Source organism: Homalodisca vitripennis, chromosome 6, assembly GCF_021130785.1.
Source record: "Homalodisca vitripennis isolate AUS2020 chromosome 6, UT_GWSS_2.1, whole genome shotgun sequence".
Lineage (NCBI taxonomy): Eukaryota > Metazoa > Arthropoda > Insecta > Hemiptera > Cicadellidae > Homalodisca > Homalodisca vitripennis.
In genome coordinates this window covers 55690197-55705195 of record NC_060212.1, presented here as the reverse complement: position 1 = coordinate 55705195, position 14999 = coordinate 55690197, and the positions used below count along the sequence as shown (strand labels likewise).

General features: G+C 30.9%; 1 protein-coding gene across 1 annotated transcript in view; it reads right to left on the bottom strand.

Annotated features, from left to right (window-relative positions):
• Positions 1-2081: 2081 nt before the first annotated feature.
• Positions 2082-14999, bottom strand: part of LOC124365383 (protein IMPACT-B-like) — a 32011-nt gene continuing 19093 nt past the window's right edge. The window contains exons 2-5 of the mRNA XM_046821360.1: positions 7371-7603; positions 5164-5397; positions 2716-2869; positions 2082-2219 (exon numbers count right to left, since the gene is read on the bottom strand). Coding sequence (XP_046677316.1) covers positions 2082-2219; positions 2716-2869; positions 5164-5397; positions 7371-7603 — 759 coding nt within the window. The remainder of the gene's footprint in view (positions 2220-2715; positions 2870-5163; positions 5398-7370; positions 7604-14999) is intronic.

Below are 14999 nucleotides of genomic sequence, written 5' to 3'. Positions count from 1 at the left end.
TTATATAAAATAAAACCCATTTTTCATAAATAGCACCAAAATGTATTTACAAATACAACAAGTATGAAGCAAGAGTGATTTAAATTAAATATAATTTAATAATGTTAGATATTTTATTTGTTGTTCTAAAAAAAATTAAATTATACATGCGTTATGAGACAATCTGTTTGATACGCGAAAAATATTTAATCTAAGTCAGTATTCTTTATCATATTCTTAAGTTGATCAGCGGATTTTATTTACTCAGGAGTTTATCAGATCATACCAGAAAATTCCCGGGAGGGAGGACTAATTTTATCGGGGGTTAAAGAATACGTGGTTCCTTTCCAAGGGAAATTTATCGATGATATATGTTATATCGACACAGCAAAATGGGTAAAACTCACTAGTTAAAGTGGTAATACAAATTCAATCTAGAACCGGATTAAACAACACAAATTGTAGTCGCATATAAATTAACTCCATAAATTGGCAATTCAAGACTAAGACTTTGCCATTGAGAGCGTTTTCCAGGTTAACGAAACTATATACGACAAAAAGCTATTTGACATTTTTTGTAGATCTCGTCTATGTATATTTACAACAATTTTTACCAACGATTTGGCTCTTATAGGCTACAGAAACAAATTTCTCACGTTAAAGTTACAAAATATTAATATATATTATCCAAATACTGAAGATAGTGCAAAAAGCCACTGTACCTTTATCCTAGAACTTATTATTTTGTATTAAAATAAAATTGTTTATTTCGTGATAAAGTTAAATTTTCTGCTGCAACGTAGTCTATAATCACAACTTTCAAGTAAAACTAAAAATTATGCGTTTAAATGTATTTTTCAGGAAAACCATTGATGATAGGATAAAATGTTACTAGACCTATATTTGTAGATCACGCGATCTGCTAAATTCCATTGCAAATTTGTTTTGAGCTACGACCAACAGTTCGGCCGCTATCGGGCCCGGAACGTAAATGTTTAAGTGAAAATTTCAAAAGTTTTCCAATTAATTGTGTTTTGCGGCTAAACAAAAAGAGATACAGCAAAAGGCAACATAACCTTTTTTGTAGAAATAATTATTTAATATAAAAACAAATTTTCGTTCCGTGCTACAGTTGATATTTCGGCTGCAATGGAGCCCAAAATAACACGTTTCACGTATAACTTACATAATAAATGCATTTAAACGCATTCTTAGGCTAAACCATTGTGGATAGGGCAAAATGTTACAGGTTATTTTTTGTAGATGACGTAATTTGCTAAACCTGTTGAAAATTTTGTTTTGAGCTACGGCCAACGGCTCGGCCGCTATCGAGCGCAGAAGGTAAATGTTTAATTTACACTTAATTGCGTTTTGCAGCCAAAACCGAAAGAAATAGATCGAAAATCCACTGGACTTTTATTGCAGATCACTTTATTCATGACTGACGATTTTCTGTCATATGCGAGCTAGCTATAACAGTTCGCCCGCTATCGGGCTTCAAATAAATACATGCAAGTTCGAAAAGTACGAAGGTTTGTGAATTAGTTTGAGAGGTTTAAAAGTAAACATTTCCAGTTTTCAGACTTTTTTCGGTGGTTTGATGGTAAAAGACGTGTGAAAAATTCCGTATTTCAGCACTTCTAGAAGTGGGTTAGAATTGTTTATACTCTATCAGTGAGTTACAAATGCGGCTATATATGCACTGGGATTTAAAATTGTAAATGTTAATAGCTGGACAGCTTATTATCAAAGACATAAAAAAGAATCCAGATTTTTATAATTGTTATTAGTGCTAGTAGGTATGCTTTGATGGTGGCAAGAGTGAAAAAAAAAAACAATTATTAGAGATAATGGCAAAACTGAAATACAAAAAATTTAACCACTAATAAATAGCCTACATAGGGATACAAAACATCAATTAAAACCGTACATAAAACGTCCAAAAAATAAAAGTTATCTTAAGTCTATAATTAAGTAATAACACCACACACACACACACACACACACACACACACACACACACACACACACACACACACACACACACACACACACACACACGTGCGTACACACTTCTCTGGCGTATCAGAAGGATCTTGTCGCTACTTCTTCTTAACGAAGCCCAGCTGCAGCAGTACCTGCCTCGCCACACTGTTAATGTGGCGAAAGCGGTCTGGGCCAATGTTGACTCCTCCACGCCAGCGAGACACCACCACAATCACGTTGGTGGCCCCCGTAGCCTGCAACAAACAACAAAATATAACATAATATAAGAGTGGATTCTTAATTATTAGGCTTGCTTTGATATTCCGATTAACATCATGTCAAACATTCCTATCACAAAATAATGTAATGTCAAGATACTTTGGATATATATTTGTGTTTATGTTTAACTGTAAGCCTGATGATTGTTTTAAACATAGAAAATTCCAATTTTTAACATTATTCTGTTTGTGCAATATTTAGTGATGAAAACTTCCGGAAAAAACTTGTTTTAAAGTCTAGCATCGTTGAAAATAAATCTTAAACAAAAGCTCTTCAATTCTTAGTATTTTTAAAATGATCTAAATGTACTAAAAGGTATGGAATTTTGTTTCTGAATAACCAGTAAACCAGTTAACCAGTTATTTAAACTATATGAATATTTTTAGTTTACCACCGTTTGAGTTGTCCGCGTATAAATTGTGAGTTGCTTAGCCGATCTTCTGTTTGATATAAATGTTTGAGTCTGCCTACCTGCAGTAAATGAAGGAGTCGCCCCCCAGCAGCCTTCTCCCCGTCATCGTCGCATTGCTCATGCATGCAACCCTCGTGGAGCACTCTGTACGCATAAATGTTATGCGTTGCTTGGCCGATCTTTTTGTTGGCCAGCAACGTCGACAACACCTCCCTATACAGTCAGTAGTGGTTACTAAAGTAAATTAGATATCATTTTTAGCTAAACAAGTGAATGTATCATTCTTTATTAACTGAGAGAAGAATATAAAAGATGCAAGGAATAATTTGTAATGCAGCAGTAGTTAGTGAAACTTTTAGTAGATAAAACCAGTTATTAAAATATAAAGATTAGTCTTAAAACTATAAAGAAATTTACAACTACTAATGTAGTTTTAAATGTTCAAAACATACCCTTGAGCCAAGCCTAAAAGCTGTATTTATGGAAAATTGTCTAGTATTGTTCGCGCATTCAACAAATTAATAATACAGCACGATATGTTCCTTTCTTAATATACTAGTGCATAATTAAAGATACCATTGTTTGGGTTCCCAGTTCTTTTGAATTAAGCGTCCTGTTTTTTTAAAACTTTTTAAGGAATGGATAAAAAAAGTTTTGAAAGCAAAGCCTACAGAGACATGGACAAAAACAGCTATTAAACATAACCGTTATTACACTTGAACAGGTTTGACTGCAATTTGGTGATAATGTCTTGACTTTAATTATTTCAGAGACCTCTTCATTTTACCGTTATTCATTATTCGCCAGGATCTTTAACTCTAGAAACTGAAACTGTAAAAATGATCTTCAGCTGAATATCGTCTGAGCAGTGATAATCGACAGTTAATCGTTTTGGAGAGAAAACTTTCTTTCCGAGACTAAATTTGGGTTATGAAATTTCGAATATTACTTGTTATATGTTACCGTTTATTTTATGGTTAATAAATTTAAAAAATATATTTAACACCACACAAAAATATATTAAATTTTCTAATTCAATTTTGGATGAGTTCGTCAACGATTTTTGTTGGCATCAATATGTTTTAATTTTTCCTCCTCTCCCCCCACGCAGAAATATGAGATTTTAGATATAATTATACTTTTTTTAAAATAACAAGTCTTACGTTTAGGACTTGTTAAACCTAAAGAAAGGTTATTTGGAAGGATTGAATACAGAATCGAATAGTAGTCTTCTATTCAAATACAGCCTTAATATCTATTATTAAAATACATCAAAATTAATTTCAGTACATGCGAAATGAATAAAGTTTCATAGGAAGAATTGAAGTCAAACTCGAATAATTTTATATATTCTATATATTTTGAAGTAATATATAAATATATATTATATATGTGTGTGTGTGTGTGTGTGTGTGTGTGTGTGTGTGTGTGTGTGTGTGTGTGTGTGTGTGTGTGTGTGTGTGTGTGTGTATGTATTTATTTATGTATTCATATATATATATCTGGACTCTGAAAAGAATAATTTTCTTGATTCTTAATTTTGAAGTAATATATACAAACTGATTTGATCATACAAAAATTTGTGATTGATAAACTATTCAATTAATGATTACATTTGTAAACACTTGAGAAAAAAAATTCATGTTTATTATACATATTTTTTTCAATATTATTTTAAGTTATTTTATCTATGATTTTAATCTATTTAAAAAATTATTGGGAAGAAGCCTTGTAGTAGAAATTTGAAATGAGTCTTTCAGATAGGATTGAAGTATTAGGTAAACAAAGATATTATTTATTAAGTTCGTAAATTATAGTTATGACATATTTGTTGAAGGCAAAAAAAGGCAAAGGAGTTTCCCACCATTTTGGCATGGGCAATTCCAATGACAAAGAAATCAATTCCAGTAAGGAAGTAAGACAAGCCTAGAGTTGTCTGTTAGAAACACTTGGCACAGATAAAATATTGGAATATATATTCTAATTCATTATAAATAGATAAATCGTATTTTATTCTTTATATCATTAAATTTTCCTATCACTAATTATTAATTATATAATGTACCACTGAAGTAAAGTTCCAACTAATCCCTACTGTAACTATACTTGGAATAATATTATAACCCATAATTTTATACGTTATGCAAACATATCAAATATTGTTAAATGACATAAAATCTATTTGAAAACTATTGCTAATAATACAGGAAACAAAATGTTATGCACAATTACTTAATTGGAAAGCAAGAAATGTGAAAGTAATAAAAATAACAAATGTAAATTTAGAATAGCACTTCAATATTGTTTCACACGTCATGCTACTTAAATAATAAACAAATTCTGCTTACAAATTGACATTAGCTATGATTAGACTGTCTTGTAATCTGTATGAATAGCAATAATTGATATATTTGTCTGTAAACTATATTATAAAAAATCAGTACGGTAAAGAAGTACGTTTTTAAAATATGATTGATATTTAACACATTCAATAAATGTTTACTTACTTGACCTGCTCCACGGAGGTTATAAGAGCTGCATGAGCCTGAAATATGCTCTTCCGGTCGATGACGGGGTCCCCATGGGTGATTTTCATGTTATTGGTGTTGCTGAGTTTTGGGCTGCTGGAATTTTTTACGTTTTCCACTAATTTTAAGTTATTACTGGAGACATATTTATTCTGGAGAAACTCCCTTAGTGCCTCCACCCACTGGTATATGACACTTTCACCAAGGTTCTCCCTAAAACATAGAACTAATATGTATTCCCTATACTACTAATAACCATTATTCCCAATATGATATCCAGACTCTCAAATCAACCTGTATTCACTATAATACTACTAATAACCATTATTCCCAATATAATATCCAGACTCTCAAATCAACCTGTATTCACTATACTACTAAAAACCATTATTCCGTATGATATCCACATTGTCAAGGCAACGTTTAGTCACTATACTACTTCTAAACATTACTCAAAGTATAATATCCAGACTCTCAAGTCAACGTGTATTCACTATAATACTACTAATAACCATTATTCCCAGTATGATATCTAGATTATAAAACCAACGTTTATTCATTATATTACTTCTATGCAATCCTCCTAGTATAATACTGAGACTCTCAAAGCAACATGTCTTCACTATTCAACTTCTAACCATTACTTTCAGTATAATATCAAGAGTAAAATCAATGTGTATTATATGACTATAATACTTTTAATCCTTAATACTTATACTCCTAGTATAACATTGAGCTCCTCAAATCAAAGTGTATTCACTATATGACTTCTAAGAAACACTCTTACTATAATAACTGGATACAAAAATAAAATAAATTTAAATCTATTAGTGCAATAGATTTTAACAGCCTATTTTATATTCAAAACAATAATAAATTGACAGGTATTAAGGATTTCGTTAAATTAAAGATGAATATCAACTTGCATTACCAATCACTAAATTCTTTTTATAGAAATCTTTAAGATAATTGTAATATTTATCTATGAACTTAACGGAGATTTTTATTAAAATATTGAAACGTCGCTTTGGCAATTTTATTACGAGTTTATTCACTGTGGATCTAAAGTACAAGATATTTATTGCATCTTCGTTTACATGTTGGGACAAATTAAGGATAGTGACTTATTTAAATAGGAAAAAGTGCTTGAAAGAAGACCTAGACCTTTAAGAAGGCACATTTTCTCTGCTTTTTCCACCATTTCACCAATTTCCATTGGTCTTTTTATTGATTATTATTAAAATTATTAATAACACCTAGAACAATAGTTGGGGATGGGATAGTTTCTTTGAAAATTTTGATGAACCCATGATTTTTATCCCTTACTATTGTCTAGTATGAAGAACTACAAGTACCTTTACTATACACACACATATATATATATATATATATATATATATATATATATATATATATATATATATATATATATAGCCGCACTGGGCAGAGCTTATCTGTGCTTAAGCCTTGCACAAACTTGTTGCTAGTCAGTGTGTGTATTTTTCTTAAAGCAACTTTATTAATTTTAATTAAAATTTATATAGTGATTTTACTGGATAAACGTATTATGATTTACGAAACAAAAGAATGTGCATGGACAAGTTAAACACAAAAGAATCGGTTATTTTTGTTATTTGCTATCTGATATTCAGTACAGGTATTCGGAAAGTCAAGTGAAAAAGAATTTCCAGTTTTCCTGAGAAACTTCATCTTATCTATAAATCCTCTTTTGTTGCAACAATAGTGAACGGATCAAGTTAATCCAAACAGGTTACTACTAGCAAACACACATTTTTGCGCTGTTTTGCTTATTAGCAATTGGTGGACTCGCAAGTAAAGATTTATCATTCATCATAATTTTACTCTTGATGTTTAGTAAACTTTTCTATAAACTGAGTTTTCATGGTAAATTATACTTTTAAGCTCGTTCTAATACCAACAAAGTTAGTGGCATTATGCGTTCGCTGGAAATGGAATTTCAACAGTGGAATTAATTTATTCCACCACAACAACAACAAAAGTACCAAATAAATCAGTCTCACAAAAAGTTTGTGGCTTAACGTAACCTCTTCAAAAGCTTCGAATGGGTTCACTACACAGACGCTAAGTTGGTGAAGATATGCATATAACACAAGCTCTGCCCATGGCAGACAATGAGACATGTGATAGATAAACAGTAAACTTACAGATAAATATTCTCCAGTCTAGCTGAGAGACTCTGCTTTTCACTCCGGGTCAGCGCTGGAGCGGAGAGCTGGTACTGCGGGGGCGCACTGCATGGGTATTGAGGGGGTAGTTTGATGTGAAGCGCTGCTTCACATCTCCCCTCCGTGACCTCCACACGGTACGCCCCCGCTAGCTCGTCTTCGTTCTGCCACTGGTCTCCATATATGGAGCGCAGAGCCTCGATTTCGTCAGCCTATAAAAAAGAGTAAACAATTAAATATAATAGTAAATTTTATCTAGATCTCAATACAAAATCACAATCAAAAGGGCATGCAATATGGCAAACATATCTAAAAATATTCTTCACACAAAAAATATATAGTCTTAAAATATATCTATATTATTGATTATTGTGTCTGCCCTCCATTTATTGTTTACAACTACATATGTATAAAAAAAACTATAAATAAACATTTTTGTTCAAAAATATTAAAGAAAAATCCACCTGTAAAATCAAAATGTATGTATGCTACCTTCGCCTTTGAAGTGTGCAACATAACACACACATTGTTGTCATTGGAAATTTGAGAAACAAAACTTTAGACATAGATCTTCACAATGACTTAAAATTGGTTTTATAAAACAAATAGTAGGTTTAATCTATCTTTACCAGTTTCTTGCCAACTTTTATCTTTACTACTGTATTAGGTTTCCAGATAAGCCAATTTAAATCAAAGGTATACAATTTTTCAAAGTTGCAAACTAATAAAAAAATCTTTTAAATATTTGTCCTTCACAATACATACTACTTGTTTATCTAAATAGTTAACTATGATTTATAAATTGATATTAGACTTATCACTTGTTAAATGTTATATACCACTGTATATAAAAAATAAATGTATATTATAAAAATGCACCAAGTTTAAACAGATACAGTACTCTTCATCTGGACCACTTCATGCAGTCACAACTTACACAAGAGAATATGGTTACATTTAATTTATGATTTCCAATTTTCAGGTGTAAGACACATTCTCCTTAACCTAAAAAATATTTTTAAATCTTCTTATAAATAATTATGAATTGCTAAATGTGTTGCTAAGCGCTAATCACGGTAACAGCTGGACCGATTCGGCTAATTATTTTATTAATACATGCATTGAAGTCCAAGGAAGGTTTGGTTAAGGAAAAAAATAGAAAGGGTATTTTGAAATATTTAAGAATTCTAGAAAACAAGTTATAATATTAACGATAGATTATACCAAATGTGGGGTCAGTTAACACTTTTTTGAAAGAAGTTCAAAGAGGCAAAAACAGTGGTTCAGATTTAAATTTCAAATGATACAGTGCTTCAACAGTGGTGTATTATAGATTGCAAAGTAAAAAATACTATTTAATTTTTACTTATGATTCCACTGTTGACGAATAAACCAAGTAATGCATTTTAAATATTATTTAAACGCTGTTATATTCCCACCATGCCGTGAATTTTTGCACGTAAGATAATTTAAACTGGTTGGCTCCCTTTAATATTGTGTAGAGCATTGTTACTGTAGTTAGAGGATAGGCAAAGACACACTCTGCTTATTATACCATAACCAGACTAAAAAGCGACGGAAGTAGATGCTTAGTCTTATAAGCTTCCGTATGCACTTATATTCTTAATCTCAATAAAAGAAATAAAAATCACCTATCGCCAAAAATCATCGTTGGCCGAGAAAAGACCCTTCTTAATCTAAGATTTATTAAAAATCCCTTACAAGTCATATGTTTATTTTCTTCGTCAGTCCAACAACATAAACTCAACTGTGGAACCGTAAAAGAAATAGTGCGGTAGTGAATAGAAAAACCCGGAACTGACTCTTTGACCGCAGTAACTTTTCCGCGTTAGAGTTAGTAGTTTTATGTATGAGCAAGCGGTAAACACATTATTGTGTATCGTATTACTACCAATTATTTATCACAAGAGTATATTTAACCTGCTGATGTTCAGTGTTGATGCCAAGATATTTGTTAGAAAAAGACGCTTTTAAAGTTCGAAGTCTAAAAGTGGCCCAAATATTTTTGTATGGCGAAGGGTCTGTCGGAAATAGCTATGCACGCCAACCCTCAAACAAGTACTATTGAGGTAAAAGATCTGTGAGCTGATTAAAAGTTAGCACGTCTTGCAGTACTGAGAACCGCTGTGCACGTCTGAATATCGTAAGGTTTGCTAATGAGTTATTTGCGATAATGTAAATTAATGATATTTTCATCAAAGTGAGTTCTTGAAAGAAAATCATAAAGCATAAAATTTCGGCATTGGCATAAAGCATTTGGGATAGTATAAAATAGAAGGTAGTGATTTCTGAGGTATATTGCCACTGTGACGAGACTGGGTCACACCCCAGAGATTCAGTTAGCAAGTATAGAGTTATAGAACTTTGCTTGTTGATTGTCTACGTGTCAGCACCCACTTATTTTTATATTTTTGGTTGTATGAAGTTGTATTGTTTTGTAATATTCATATAGACTTCGTTTACATTTTATATTTATATGAATTAACTATGACTTTGAAGTTTGTTTTTAAAGTGGGATGTAGCCAAAGCGACAACACAAAAGTGCAAAAATCGAGGAGTGGAATGATTGGCGGAATGGCGTATTCTGAAAATGTATGACTTTAAACAGGTGAAAGTGAAAATCAATCAAAGAGCTGTTTGGTGAGAGGATCAACAGATACGGATGCTTCTAAATATACTTGTGAAGATCAAGGTAATGTGGAGCTTGAACACTACTTATTGGCTGGCGTAATGAACATGGGAGGTGGATTGACGAATTTAGAACAAATTATAGTAGCAAACAAAGTGAGATGGATAGTTCAGAGACATTCGACCGATATTAATGCATGGTATGATCGGGCTTATAGGAGAAATGGCTACAGTATATGCAGCTAGCTACTGAAGATGAGATAGTCTTGGCAAGGGAGCGAGTTACGTACAGAATGACAAAATGAGAGAAAAATTGCAAAATTGTAAAGATAATTTGTTACAATGTCTAACTTATAACTTCCCTTATCTGGAAAAACCTCTTTTCATTTTTACGACCTTTCAAATAGTAACTTTCTTTTTCCCTTCAGCACGCATCCAAAACCTGCTCACCCGCACATTTTCCTGTGATTGCTAATTCACAAATAAATACCTTTCTCTGTGATTTACCTCGTATGTGACGTGTATAATACTTTTTTTCTTTTTTTTTTAATAAAAAAAGAGACCGATCCCCTTTTAAGCCTTATTCTGTCCGTCCTCATGGGCCACTGGCCTGTGCGAGGATCTTATCAAACAGAGTAAGGGGGAGAGTCGATACTGTACGAGGTCTTACTTATAATACTAGAGCATCTTAATTTAGTGCCATAATACTTTCATAAAATATTAGTGGAGAATAATATTTCATATTAAATCTTTATTAATATTTTCGATTTATATTTTCTAACTCAGTTATTTAGTTCACCGTCTAGTTATGATAAATATATTAACACTTATGTAAAAGTGTGAAAAGTTACAGTAGCTTTCCTCATGCTTCCAACACGTAAATCTTGGCAACACCCCTAGAAGAGGCAGAGTAAAAATGTAAAATGTAGAGTTTCTCCCATCTTGCAAGATTTTATGTATTTATATCCATACGGGGTTTTCTTAAAATAATGTATTATTCGTATACAATTTGATAATTATATCAAACTGAACAATAATGGTCTAACCACATATCCCATTTTTGGCAAAAGTTTCTAAATTATTGACAGTGACCTAATTTTTTTTTAAGTCATTTACCATAGAATATGTTATGGCCTCCATTTTTAATATTATTTGTATTCCTTACAAGGGTTTTGCCAAGATGTAGACATTGGAAAGGTTGGAGCGTACACAGTTCCATTTAATACATCAAGTAGTTTCTCTATGGCTCAACACATGTGGAAAAACAAATTACTAAGCAAGATGCAACTAAAAATTATATTACAAAGATTAATTTGCCTCGGTCTATAGAGTGCTGGGCAGTAATTACAAGACATCCTTTACAAAACATGTCCTGACTAACGCATTGACTTACTGATTCATCAACGCTCGGCAAAATGAATGAAAGATAAATACACAAAACGTGGTACGTAGGATTATATTGTGCCTTAGAGAGCAATATATGTACAAAGCGTTCATGAAAAGGTGTCCCAAACTTTCATGGTTGATAGTACTTATAATTTCAATTACAATTAAGTACTGAAACCCATTATTCTGAAGGAGTTCACTCGATGTACGAATATACGTAGAGGTTAACCTTATTTAGTTTTTTATTCGTAAGATAAGAATTTTTTATATATAGAAAACCTTGAAAACGTGTAAAAAATAAACATTTAAAAAGTTTAAAAATAAGTTGTTCGATGTCTTTTTACGCTTTTCTGAAATTCTGTACAAACAATATGTTCGGTTTTAAAACTTAAAAATTTTAGCCTTGTTTTCTTTTGCTTGTGAAAATCTTTCTTTTGTATTTCTTTAATTGTATAAATCTGTAATGTTGAGATCCCCAATTTTTCAAACTATCCATTGTATTTTTAAACCTTGATGAATGTAAATTAGACAGATTTTAACTCCTTTATCAAATTCTAATCCTTTTATTTAACACATAAACAAAATATTAACTCCGGAAATAACTGACCACGTTTGTCAAATTTAACTCCTGACCACGTTGGCCAGTATGAAATTTGTGTAATAAAACAGGTCGACAGCAAAATATTTTAACTAAAATAGATTAAAAATAAAGTAAATCAGTCTATCGTCTATGTATTGAAAGATAAACAATCTTTGTTGTATTCGTATTACTTAAAAATAAGCAGCTTAAAGTCTAAAATACGTGTTTGCTATTTATCTTAGAATTCGAAATTTACGGTATACATGTCTGTACAGTATTTTCATAATAGAAATTAAAATTAAAAAATCACTAAAAAAATAATCAGAAGATTACCGTCATTAAGAGTACAGTATTAAAAATAAGGAAACATTAATGTACATATCGTTGAGTAAATATAAAATCTTTATTTTATAAGAAAACGTATTTAGGTTCTAAAATCTTTCTCGTTGTGTGGAAATTAATTAAAATGCTAAGTTCCAATTTACTGAAAGGAATGCTCATAACGCAACGTCATCAAAAAACGTTTACATTCAACCAAGAAAAATCAGGTTTAATAGGTCATTTATATAAACAACAATATAATTGAGCGGGTCATAGAACATTGTGGTACAACGGCCTTAACAAAGTAAAAGCTAATAAACTAAAAAATCCTGACCTATTGTATTTTACTGTTCAAAAAGCTTCTAATCCAATTATGGGCGTTTTCTATTCTTCATGACAGTTTTAATTTTGTTGATACAGTTTTGTGGTATACAATAACAAAAATTATTTAAAATAAATAATTATACCTGTACATTTTTCACTATTATTTAAGCTTCAGATGATTTCTCTATAGATTGCTAATATTATTTGTTCGGGTTGTTTTCCTTTCCTAAAACCAAACTTAAAAGGACAAAAAATGTGTATTCTATCAAAAAGTTGATCAATTTATTATAATTTTTCTATGAATTTAGACAATATTTATAACAAACTTATAGGTCTTGGATTATTTAGCTAATATGACGTTATTTTCTTGAATATTGTAATACCAGTAATTAGTTTAATTGATCATGGAAAGTTACTCATACTAACGCCGTATTAAAGTATTGAAATTGGCTCTTACTAATGAAGAAACTGTTTTATAGCAATAATGAATTTTAATTTATTTATGGCCTAAAATGGGTACTATATAATACCACATTTGATTTACAGAACACGTTAATAACTGATATTGTACAGTATTGCCTATTTTTATCCTATTATAGTGCAGTATTATTGTGACTAATCTTTTGTATTTAGAAAATGTTTATATTATTATAGGTCTACTTGTTTGTGAATTAGGAAATTGTGGCATTTTTTCTTCTTCAAACACTTCTATAGTTATTCAAAAATACAATGTCTAAACATAGTTTTTATTTGAAATAAAAAAAACACAATTTTATTCAGAATCTCGTTCTTTTATATCTCAGTAAAGATATTTCATACTTTTTATTTATAATTGTTTTAGTACAATAGGAATTTAGCAACTTTTCCTGAGCAAAGAAAACTATAAGCAAAATATGGAGAATTAGGGCAGATCGTCTAGGAATGGGGAATTTTAAAAGTAAGTTTGTAAAGTGTTAAAAACGAACTGATCAATATGAACATATTTTACCTTTTGCACAGACTTTAGACTGGGGTTTAGATATTTCTTGTAACTAAAGTTCTTATTGATTCGCTTATTATTAGTTGTTGGCAGTTCTGATTTAAACGTTATTACTCGTACTACATGTTATATGACAGTTTAGAGTAAATTATTATATTTAAGTAAAAATTAAGTATATTCTAGAAACTATGTAAGCATATAATATCATCTTGTCCACTTCTTTTGTAATTACTTTACTCATATATTTTTTATTATTGCATGTGTTGTTATAATGTAACATTGTGTATAACTGATGGTAAATAAATTATAATTATTTTACAGCGGAATATGTTATAAAACAACTGTAATGCTTTCAATAAGTATAAATTATAGAATCAAAACAGTACACTAGTAAACGTAAAACAAATATTAAAAACATATTTTAAAAACCTTTTTTTCGTGCATATTAAATAATTTGAGAAACACATATGGTAACTTACTTGTCTTTGTTTATTTTCCATGACGAGGTATAAAGAAGTTCTAAACTTTGTTAAAAGCAGAAGAGCGGACCGCGTATGTCTACACTAGAGCGCACAGCGAAGCAGTAACAGCGCACGAGCACTACGTCTATAAGTACTGGCGTCTGAGGGTGGGGGTTGTACGTGTGGAGGGGAAGGTGAGACGGAGCCGAATGTTGCCGAGTCCATCCGAGTATTTACCAAGAGCTTTGGATTAGTGATTATGGCAGCTAGGTTGGTTAAAAACTTGACATTCTGTTTAAAATTTGGTAATTTACATATTATAAAATAAATTATGTTTAGAAATATCTCCCATGTTAAAAGAAATATTCTTGGTAGTGTAGTAAGACTTGGACCCGAACCCTTTTGTTGGATATTATTAATCCCTGAAAGCAAAACAGGTTTTATAAAGAATACAAAAATAACTACTCACTGATTAATCTACGCTACAACACTTTACAGTCTCCACATGATCTAGTTTTAATTTTACGGGAGCATTCCGAAAGGGAACATATTATATGGAAACTGAAAAGGAGACAGAGAGAAGCGCGCGTAATAACTTATTATTTATTCATTTATAATTTAAGTAAATTTTATATTCTAAACATTAGGGTATCATTTTTTCTACGTTAATTAGAAGCTTAAACACTATTAGTTAACTAGAGAACGTTTAAATAATATAATTACCAATTCAATTTCATAAAAAGAAGGGATGAAAAGCGGAATTTATCCCAATAATAACTAGAGTGAGTTAATTATTAATAATTGATAGAGCCTAATATTCTTATGATACTATTTATAGGAGCGCAAGGATTAATTATTACACAAGGTATAAACATTGTTTTATTAGGTATCAAAGTGTAATAATTTAA